This window comes from Acomys russatus, chromosome 31, assembly GCF_903995435.1.
Source record: "Acomys russatus chromosome 31, mAcoRus1.1, whole genome shotgun sequence".
In the NCBI taxonomy this organism is placed as follows: domain Eukaryota; kingdom Metazoa; phylum Chordata; class Mammalia; order Rodentia; family Muridae; genus Acomys; species Acomys russatus.
Window position 1 is genome coordinate 40,532,793 of NC_067167.1, and position 11,070 is coordinate 40,543,862.

Consider the following 11,070-nt stretch of genomic DNA (forward strand, 5'->3'; position numbering starts at 1 on the left):
CAAGTGGTAATCTATTAAATAACTTTAGCCTCACAGGACTGTGTCACATGGTTTGACTTCTAGTGTCTCAGGGCTCTCTTGACCCAGGACTGTTTTCACTCCTTAAGGTAATGTGCGTATGCCTGCCCTTTCCTACAACGGCTAACAGACAGGCCACGGAAGGGATTAAAGATAACCCCAAACCCTGACTGTACACTTGGACTCTGTGTCTAGAGATATTAAATGTATTCAAGGTTAAATATACGCATTTCTGCACTGTTGGGACATGTTCGCGTGTGCACTGGATGAGAGTGACCAACAGCGATGGCTCTGGGCTGCGATGTGGTCAGACACCTTTACCTTGCCTTGCTCCTATCCTGAGGATGGTAGCGTCTGAACTCAGAGCCTGAGTCTTTTATGGCCACTTCAGTTACACAAAACAAACTTGGGAAGATTGTCATTCAGGCTTTTATCCTTTTTTTTTTTTTTTTTTTTTTTTTTGTCGTTTACACTGCTTTTTCCATTAATTGTATACACAGGACACAATTTTATTAGAGAAAATAAGCCAGGCTCAGAAAGACAGATACTGAATCTTTTCTCTCACACATAAAACCTAGGCTTAAAATTCTATATAAGCATGTGGACATGTAAGGGGTTATAAAGATAGGAAGGGGATCACGAGGCGAGGAAGAGACGGATCTTAAAGGGAAGGACAGTGGAGTTCGTGAGGCCTTAAAGCAGGAGGGCGTGCTGTCGGAGGGCGGCTGTGTCAGGAGGAGGGGCTGAATTATAACAAAGGGTAATGACTCATATGCATAAAATACCACCAATGGAACCTGTCGCTTCATATGCTGCCATAAAACAGACGTTTTCATCTGAGTTTTCCATTTAAAAAGAAAATACATGCACTTCTCATTTGCATCCTGTCTATTGTGTAGGGGACAAGCGCTTGGCTTTCACTCCGTCATTCATTCCAGCCTCTAATTCAAAAGACGCCAGAGACAACATTTTTTTTTTTTTTTGGTTTATTTTGTTTTTAATAAGCATGCAAAGGTAAAAGTAATGAAGTTAAAAAATAAATGACCCTGCTTTGGGCAAAGAAAACCATCTGTGTGAAGAAGAAATTTAAATGCTGGATCAAAATTTTTAAAACTCCTGGTCTTGTGAGCGTGTGTTTTAACAGATAATTAAAACCAGGCAAACTTGGCAGTAGGCAAAAAATTTTAACGAGTGGTGGAGCTTTGCTGGTACTTTTGAGATAAAACGCCTTATAAATTCAAAAATTGAAATTCACAATGATCTTAACTGGCACCTTGATTAACTGTGGTAGGGTTGGTACACCGCTCCGCACCCATAGACACAGCGTAGCCAAACCACCACTTCCGCAGTATCAGAAACTCAGCCAGAAAACAGGACTGCTGAGGCTCTGAGAAATTTAATATGCTCATTTAGACACTGATTCGTATCTCTATTTCTCCATCTATTTCTTCTTCACTGAATCCATACTAGAAATACTACTTTTATAGAAAAGGTGGTTATTACAAAGGGTAGGTGTGAAATTCATGCTCTGGGTTAGGTCCTGCCAAAAGGCACTGCGGTTTAGTGTGGCTGCGTCTCTTATTCCTACATGTGTTGTAGGAAAGCTTGGAGCGGGGGGGGGGGGGGGGGGGGGGGGGCACCAGGAGGAAGCAAGTGGGCTCTTGGGCGCCGGTTTCCTTTCCTGAAGAGGGCAAGCCCAGAGCCTCACTTGAAAGAAGCCTTCACCACCCTGCCCTTGATCGGCTGCGGAGGGCGCCAATTCCCCACCAGAGGCACCGGGGGCTCATTCTCTGCGCTGGCAAAGATGCTGCGCAGCTTGGCCATCTGCAGGAGGAAGCAGACTGTTAGAAACCAGAGCTTTCTAAGCAGGCCAGGCAAACCACAAACCCGGACTCCAGGGATAAGCAGGCACCAGTTCATAACATAAACATTTCTTTACATCCAGGATTCTCTGCTCTCTGGATAACCTATTTTCCTACCCTAATTTCTTGTCAGTTTTAAAGTGAGGGGTCAACATGAAGCATACCTTTTACATAGAGAGGGGTGAGGATTTATCATATGCCTCTAAATAAGAAAAGCTTTACTAGGCTTCTACTTCGCAATACTTTCAAGGGACTAGAAATAAATTAAAATCAAGCTATATGTTGAAATGTGAACTGTTTGGCTTTTTTTCCCCCTAAAGGTATCAGAAAATAGAAAATTCTCATAAATAAAAAGTATTGTGTCAGCCAGGCAAGGTGGCACACACCTGTAATCCCAGCACTCTAGAGGCAGAAGCAGGCAAATCTCTGTGAGTTTGAGGCCAGCCTGATCTACAAAGTCAGTCCAGGACAGCCAAGGCTGCACCAAAAAACCCTGTCTTGAAAAAAAAAAAAAAAAAACCCAACAAACAAAAAGTGTTATGTTTTGGTAGTCACAATGGTTCAGTATGTAAAAGCACTATGACCAAGCCTGACAGCCTGAGCTGGATGCCTGGGGCCCACGGGATGTCCTTCAGCCATCACATGTGTGCTCACACACATGTGCACACATGTACTATTAAGGTTAAAATATATTGTTCTTCAGTATTAAAATGTTTTTTAGCTTTCCTCCTTTAAAAACTGTCATTTCACCTTTAAAATCTATATACCAATGAACAAGTCTGTTAAAGCTGATCCTTGATTTTTTTTTTGATGTTGGTTTATTCTTTGATCAACCCTGGAAGAAACAAACAAGCTGCTGTCTTAAGCCAGAAAATCAGACTGTAAGCTGGTTTTACTGTGAGCCGTCCATGTTCCGGGCTGTGAGGCCATGTGGTTCACTTCTTTAACTTGTTCTCCATACTGTCCACACCCACTGAGCTTTGAGGCCCTGTCTTGTAAATATTGCCAGCACAGCCTTTAAAGGACTGCAAATAAGACCGGAGTGAGTAGAGTGACCAGGGAGCTCGGTCTAGGATGAGGATTTTGCACTTGGAGAAATAGTTTGATGTTTCTGAGCCTCAACCTCTTTACTGGTATAAGCTGGAGGGAGGCTGCACTCCCCAAAGGGTGTCTTGCTAAGTCACTTCTCAACCTTTCTCACCCTTGAGCCTGAAGTCGTCACCCCCTCTGTTAGCCAGTCTTCACTCCTGCTGATCAAAACTGAGCATGAACCCAAAATATTGCTCAGTACTGCCACCGGCTCTTATGGGATTGCATTGCCCTACTACTACCCTTGGCCTGAACTGAACTGAGGGTATCTCTACAGAGCAGCCGGTGAGGACCGCACCAGCCATCTTGGCGTTCTCCTTCTGTGTGTTTCTAGTCCTCGGTTCACACAAAGGTCTCCGCAGTTGGGCTCACCTGGTCTGAGCTCACGGTCATGGGCTCCTTCAGCAGCAGCCACACGATACACTCCTCGCAGGGGGGCGTGGTGAAGGAGCCATGGTAGGTCCAGTAGTCCCGGCAAGCAGGGAACAGGCAGGACGGATCGAAGTGCGTGAAAGGAGCCTCTTTGCCCTGAAAAAGACATGGAGCAGGCGCTCTAGGCGGGCCTGTACACCCGGCGCCCCCCAGAGGCCTCACCTATTCATTCATGAGAACTGGTTTCAATAGGGAAAGGGAAACGGGGATTAGAACAGGCTCAGGTCCTTCTCTAGTAAAAACCACAGATGGAAAGGAGTCTGCTTTATGTGCCCACTTTTATCTGTCACAGTCACTGCAGTATTTCACTCCTTGTTTTCACGGTCGATTGGGCTGCCACCCTGTCCTTTTCTCACACTCAGGCCGGAAGTAGAATTACTTCTTGGGAAGTTGGGTGTGAGGACTTTCGCTTTAGTACACTCCATGCTCAGCACACACTTCCGGTGTCACACCTAAAAGCAGCTACTTAGAGTAATCTCAAAGACAGCAAAAATGTGTTTTATTAGTTAAAAGAATGTACTGGTTGTATTTAAATATGTAGGGCTACCCAGAAAGGGCAATACCAGGGTTGAAAGAGTGACGGTGGCTGGCCTGGAGAACCTCGGTGAGTCTGCGCTCACCGTGGAGGTACAGGGGAAAGGAGACCCCGGAACCTCTTGCCTTGCTAGAGAAAGTCCTTACCTAACAGGCTGACTGACAAATGAAATAACAGGTGTAACAAGAGCTCTAAAGTTTCAACACTAAAAAAATACCCTGGCATTTACTCTTGTTTGCAAATGTAGGATAGACAACATCAGGTAGTGACAGGCTTGACCTGAAATTCGAAAAGACAACTGATATTGTCTTAGGTTTGCAGAGGGAAAATGATTTGCTTTTACCTTAGTCTTAATTTTGTCCAGGGCATCAAGGAGAATTTGGAACTCGCCTTTCTCCCGTCCTATCTGTAAGAACATAGATTCCAATGAGATATTTTCCCCTCTCCATATTTGAAGGTCATTTTAAAAGCTGAATTGACCCATCCACATGCAATCAGTATTTATAAGTCTTCCACAGCCCCAGGCTAAGCCAAATATAAGTTTCTTCGCCCTGAAAGATTGTAGAGTATGTATTTTCTGATCTAAATTTGGATTTCAGTTCTCTGAAGTACAAAACCACAAAATTATATGCCCCAGCTCTGTGTCCTTGACCCTCTCTGCAAAGTTATTCCTTTTATTTTTTTAAGAGCAAAAGCTAGAGTAGACTTTGTATCCTGAACCAAAATTCACTGTCTCTCCTTTCACATTCAGCCCATCCAGTTAATTAAAAACCTAGAACAAACTAGGTCACTTGGAATGAAAAACAGCCATATTTTCACTGCTGGCTTAAAATCCAGATTAGGTTACCATGACGTTCATGTGTTAATGACACTAAGTCCATTTTAAACCATGGTTGGCTGAGCAACACACACATTCCTTCTGCCACTCTAGCCTGAGATCCTGTGGGTGGTTGCCACTGTAAGCCAAGCAGAGATCCAGCCCGGCTTTTGGTATCACAGAGGTTTCCAGTGTGGTGGACATAGAGCAGTGGGGAAGGAGAATGGACACAGGTCATCCTCTGCTCTTGTCCCCAGAAGCTAAGCCTCTGCTGTCACACATGCCTCAGGAATGGAATTAATGGTCCCCTAACCATTAGTGAGAGACTACATTCCGGACGCGAAGAGAATTACTCTCAATGTCTACTTCACCTTCAGAAAAATGCCAACTACAGCAATTCCATCTGGCTGCTTCAGAGCTTCTCCGAAGGTGTTATACTTTGGATTCCAGTGAACCAGATGAAGCTGCAACCACCAAACACAGACTGTGAGATGAATCCTTGGGATACAGACATGAGTGTTACTAAACACAAGAGACCCAAATGTGGACAGTCTAAGGTTGTTACTGAACATTTTGATGGAAGCTGATGAAACCCTAAATACCAATAAGCAATACTTTGGTGAAATTTCAATAGTTCAGATCAAAAGCATATGAAAGCACCTGCCTCCACTTGGAGTCCAGTGCCTGGCTTATCTTAACTTAATGCTGTGAGCACAGCTTAAGTAATCAAGTTGTCCATATTCAGCTACATAGACTGTCAAGAGAACAGTTTGTAGCTGCCAAGGATTTATATTCAAGTTCAAAAATGTGAAATAATCCTATACACAACTATCACACTCAAGGCCTTTCCCACATTTTGAAAAAATTGCCCTGAACATTCTCCAGTGGTAGAGGGAGTGCCTAGCAGAAAGACAAGCCTAATGATTTACTGCTGCCTACCCTAGCTCTCTAGGTTGGCTGTAGAGAAATGGCCATACCACCCTAAATGTGCCTGATATTCTCTGATGTGGAAGCCAACAGGGCCAGGCTTGTTACTACTAACTTGGAGTTGTTTTGACTTTATTTTTTTTATATTTTATTAATTTATTCATATTACATCTCAATGGTTATCCCATCCCTTGTTTCCTCCCTTTCCTCCCTCCCTCCCATTTTTCCCCCTACTCCCCTCCACTATAACTGAGGGGGACCTCCTCCCCCTGTATATGCTCATAGGGTATCAAGTCTCTTCTTGGTAGCCTGCTATCCTTCCTCTGAGTGCCACCAGGCCTCCCCATCCAGGATACGTGGTCAAATATGGGGCACCAGAGTTCATGTGAAAGTCAGTCCCCATACCCCACTCAACTGTGGAGAATTTCTGGTCCATTGGTCAGATCTGGGTAGGGGTTTGAAGTTTACTGCATGTATTATCCTTGGCTGGTGCCATAGTTTAAGCAGGACCCCTGAGATAAGCATGGGAGAATGGCAAAGTAGAAGGATCCAGAAGGTCCTAGAAACCTACAAGTTGTTTTGACTTTAATTTAGCCAACAGTTAAGTACCCAGTGATTCCCCACAGGCATCAGCTACAGTGTGCTGCCAGAGCCACATTTCCATGTCATCCCAGTACTCACCAGCATCCACCTTTGATAAGAGTGAAGCAAAAAGAACACATTTTTTTCTCACTTCTAGTGTAAGGCTATACTATATGCCCATGAAAATGGGAGGGGGCCTGTATTATTCCATTTGCAAATTATTGCTGTAAATGACATGGACACAGATGTAAGCATACTTCCTTGGTCAAGCAGAAAGTAAGAACTGTTTGTAATTACTAAACGCTGTTTTGGGAGCATCACATATACTCATCAAAGAGTTATCTGAAACCAGCCTGTACAAACAACACCAGGCTCAGCCACTCTTGCCTCTGTAATGCAATCCTTACGTATGTCGACTGCCTACAGGTAACCTTGTTGTAGTGGGGAATTGAATGAGCTAATGATGCACATAAGTGCTTCTCATGCACAGAGGCCTTACTCTTCATGGCTGTGGCCCATTTCTCTTGAGAAATACTCCTGGAGAATGCTGACTCACTTGTCCACTTTTCTCTGACTTAGGACACCAGGTGGCTTCCCTTTAGGTTGAGGCTACAATGTCTTCAGTGAGAAGCTTGAAGCAGAAAGAGTTCCAGGGTTGAGTTGTTTCTTTTCTTTTCTTCTTTTCTTCTTCTTCTTCTTCTTCTTTTTTTTTTTTTTTTTAAGTTTTGACTGTTTGAGACCCAGAGTGGATCAGGTAAGTCCCACCTACCTCAGCAGCATACTTTACCCCATCCACTGTGTGCTCAGAGCCATGGTCATCTGAGGAGCCCCAGTGAAGGTGGAACTGCCGAAGTCGGTAAGGTCCAGAGAGAGGACCACCCCTCAGCACTGTAAGTAATACAAGAAGGTGACTGGTGAGTTCAGCCTGCCTCTGCAGAGCCCCTTCTGAGACAAGAACTCTACAGAAGACTCCGTGGGTAAGAGACGTAACCTTCTGGGAGGACAGTGCCATCCCCAAAGTGTTTGTGACTTGATGTCAGAATATGTCAAAGTAAGAAATGTCTTTTCTCTCTTATTTTTGCTTGCCTGTCCATCACCTCAACACTTTAGGAAACAAACTGAAGTAGCAGGGGTACTCTGAGGATCCTGAGAACAGGTTCTTAGTGCAGTGCTGTTGGGAAGAGCTGAACACCTGACACCATTCGTGTACCACTTCTGAGTCCACTCGCTCGTAGGTGCGAGATCTCAGGCAAGGCATGCGGCTTCTCGGAACTGGTCCCTAATCTCTAAGAAGGTGATGATGGTTCCACAGCATTGTGAGCTGTTGTGAGGATTAACTGAGATTAAGCACTCACAGGGTGCTCAGCTCACAGTCCTTGTCAGAGATAGCCAAGCAGGCAGGAAATCCTTTTTTTGTGTCCCCCTTTTAGTTGTGATTTTTTTCTTAGATGACAAGAGAGAACTCTGCTCCACGTCTACTTTATAGTATGCCTACTCAAGTCACATGAAACAAAAGCTCAATAATTTCCCCGGAGGCTAGCCAGGGTGGACTGGTATATACGGTCATTCTGGGGCACGAGTTTGGGTTTGTGCAGCACTTGTCTGAATCTCTCATGTAATTCGGTTTCAGTTCATTCTGCCTAGACAATAATTTAAAGGTTCAAATGCCTTCCAAAGGATGATAAAAATCCGTACAGAAACCCAAAATCAAGATGCAGTAATGGAATGGCCACTCCTGTGGAAAGGCTTGGTTTCTCTGTGTCACAGGAAACCCCACAGTGCAGACTTAGAGCAGTAACGCTAGACTTGAACCAGCTTGGTCACACGGGAAGGGAGTGGTCTGAGTTATTGTAGTTTCCTGTCCAGTCACTAGGAATAACTATGATTTGGAGATAAGTCTAACTTATTTGACTAGACCATATTAAATCTCTAATATTCAGCTCTTTTTGTTTTTTAAAAATATTATTTCATGTACTTCTGCTGCATGAGTGGTCATTAATTTTGTTTCTTTTGTTTTTCCTTCCAAATAGAGCTTTATCTTTCAAGGCAGGGTTTTTCTGTGTAGCCCTGGCTGTCTTGGACTCTCTTTGTAGGCTAGGTTGGCCTTGAACTCACAGAGAAACCCTGTAGCCAAAACAAAACAAAACAACAACAAAAAGTAATTCTTATTTAGGCTTGTTTCCAATTAAATAAAGCTTTCTTTTTCTTTTCTTTCTTTTCTTTTTCTTTTTTTTTTTTTTTAACAAAGTTTCGCTCTGTAGCTCAAACTGCCTAGAACTCATTAGGAATACCAGGTTAGGCCTGTATCTGTGGCATCCCCTTGCCACCAAGCCTATCTGAAATAAAGTATTTCAAATTAGTCCTATTTTACTTTACAGATTGGTTACTTGTATAGATTGAAAAACAACTCAGGTAAGTTTCCCAGTTTCACACTAAAACAGACTGAAAAGGAAGTGGTCATTCATCTGTATCAGGAACACTCACTACAGAGATTCCTCAGGATAAGCACAGGGAGGTATTCATGGAAGCCAGGTCTCACACAGTAGCCTGACCTTCTCCCACTAACTGGCCTCCCTCCAGCCACCCAGGGAAGATGAGGCCCCCTTTTATTTCTTGCTGTGTGAAGGAGCCTGTTCTCCATGCCATCAGGAAACACAAGAATGTCACCCCTCAGTGGTCAGAAAGTCCTCATGGATTTCCTGCCTCACTCTCCCGTACTCTGTCTCTGGAGTGAGTTTCTAGCATTTAGCTTGGGCACATGGCCATTTCTGCAGCTACAGAGTGACGAAAGCCAGAGGGTGTGACATTCTTCATTGTATAATATAGTTCTTTGCAACTACAGCCAAGCCGGTCTGTCTCAGGGATGAACTTGCTCCTCTTCCACCTAACTCTTTGTCTGTATTTCAAATTGCATCTTGCCCGTAGATACTGAGAAACACCCACAGGACCCTTCCCAAGTGCTGTACTCACTGGACCTGTCGTAGGTATCATCAAACACAACCCTGCAGGTCTTCCCATTGTTTAGGATGGTCTTAGCAGAGCCAGGGTCATAAGATGCTGACCATGGCTGCAGAGATGGGTCATGCTTAATGTCTTTAGTATGCAGTTCGATGGGTGACTGGTTGTCCCCCTTCGCGATTGGATACAGTTCATGCCAGTGCTCCGGTCCTAGGAAATGAAGGAAAGCAAATGTACTTATTTAATACTACAACCCAAGGTATCTTTCTAGTGGAGTAATGCCAGAAAAATACACAGAGGCCGAAGGGCACTTACAGAAAGGTCTTAGTTTCAGATTGACCAACACAGCACTTTGATTTCAGACCTATTTAGAATCTTGCTCGTCTACGCCCAAACAGTATCCCAGTCTCTGCATCCCCACTCCCCTGGCTTGGGAAGCGTGTGGTCTGAAAAGTTTACCTTTGAAATGAATCAACGGAGCCAGGCATGGTGGCGAACGCCTTTAATCCCAGCACTCAGAGAGGCAGAGGCAGGTGGTTGGCTATGAATTCAAGGCCAACCTGGTCTACAAAGCGAGTCCAGGGCAGCCAAGGCTACACAGAAAAATTCTGTCTCAAAAACAACAACAACAACAACAAAAAGCAAAAACAAACAACCAAAAAAAACCCAAAACAAACAAACAGACAAACAAACAAACAAAACCAAAAACAAACAAGAAATTAATCACAGGTGTTTTTTGTATTACTTTGCAGCTCTCGAGCAACGCTTTTCTTCTCTCACTCATGCTGAGGCTGACATAATAGAAGCAAAGATTGTTACGGGGTCTCAGCTGAAAGAAGCCGAGTCTTTACTGCTCACCTTCACAAACTAAGTTTCAACTGGAACCTGACCTGGACCTTGAGTGACTTCTCAGACGCACCATCGGACCTTAAGCTAGTGACAGTGTGTCTCTGAGCTTCAGGTTCCTCGGGGTGGAAAGGGGAAACAGGGAATCAGTTAAAACGGACCAGCAGCATGTGCAACACCTGAGCGCTCTCAGCATATGCTAGCCCTCAACTACTCCTGCTTGCACGCTTTCCGCACACCTGTGCAGCGCCAAGGGCCACCCTGGAGTGCCCTGGCCTCACTCACCGTTGTGGCTGGCGTAGCCCCACTCCTTAGCCATGGTCACCTTCGTGTGTTCCTTAACGCTGGCTGGACAGCTCCTGCCTTCTCTCTCTCCCCAGTGTCCTGCAAAGTCCCCCAAGTGTTCTCACTTTTATGTAGGTCTCCTGCAGTGTGCATGACCTTATTAGGTCAGCAGGGTGAGGCAGGGGGCTAAACTGGATTGGGGTGGTATTTGGAAGGCGGAGCTGGGGAAGCCAATGAATCACAAGAGCTGGACAGCTGTCCGGGTGAGAGGGTGGCAGGAGGAGGCAGGGAGGGGAACAGAAGCCCCCCTTTTTTGGCTCTCAAAAGAGCCCTGGCTCTGTCCCCTGCTCCCTTTACAGGCTCCCAAGAGACAAAGCTTTCTAAGAGCTCCAGCTTTGTAGGTGCTGGTTCCCTCCAGCTTTCACGCACTTGGGGGTATTGGGGAGCCAGCCGCGGGCTTAGGCTGTAGTCCTTTGCCACGTAGTCAGCAGCTAATAGTCGCGCCCACGGATCTTGCAGCCTCCCCCCAGAAGACTTTCGCTTTTACCCTCGGACTGGAGGACCCCGCTGTGGTCTCTGGACGCTAGGGTTCCTCTCCCTGCAGGTTCAGGTGGCAGCAAAGAACTGCTGTGATCGCCTGATCCCCTCTACGGGAAACGTGTACAATCCTGGGAACAGAGACGAGGAAGAGACTGGGACCGCACGCTCTGCAGTCCCGA

At 45.2% G+C, this 11,070-nt stretch overlaps 1 protein-coding gene across 1 annotated transcript; it reads right to left on the reverse strand.

Moving 5' to 3' along the window:
• Positions 1 to 1,649: 1,649 nt before the first annotated feature.
• Ca3 (carbonic anhydrase 3) lies at positions 1,650 to 10,518 on the reverse strand. The gene is made up of 7 exons (XM_051172952.1): positions 10,352 to 10,518; positions 9,233 to 9,430; positions 7,032 to 7,150; positions 5,125 to 5,217; positions 4,280 to 4,342; positions 3,342 to 3,497; positions 1,650 to 1,842 (listed from the first exon to the last, which is right to left on the reverse strand). The coding sequence occupies exons 1-7, from the start codon at positions 10,383 to 10,385 to the stop codon at positions 1,723 to 1,725; spliced, it is 783 nt and encodes a 260-aa protein (XP_051028909.1). The 5' UTR covers positions 10,386 to 10,518; the 3' UTR covers positions 1,650 to 1,722.
• Between the last annotated feature and the right edge of the window lie 552 nt (positions 10,519 to 11,070).

Excerpts from the sequence above, each read along its gene's own strand:
- Ca3 (XM_051172952.1), bottom strand. The coding sequence starts at position 10,385 with ATGGCTAAGGAGTGGGGCTACGCCAGCCACAACG. Across the intron at positions 5,218-7,031 it reads GGGTAAAGTATGCTGCTGAG|CTTCATCTGGTTCACTGGAA; the intron begins GTAGGTGGGACT and ends TGGTGGTTGCAG. Across the intron at positions 3,498-4,279 it reads TGGACAAAATTAAGACTAAG|GGCAAAGAGGCTCCTTTCAC; the intron begins GTAAAAGCAAAT and ends TGTCTTTTTCAG.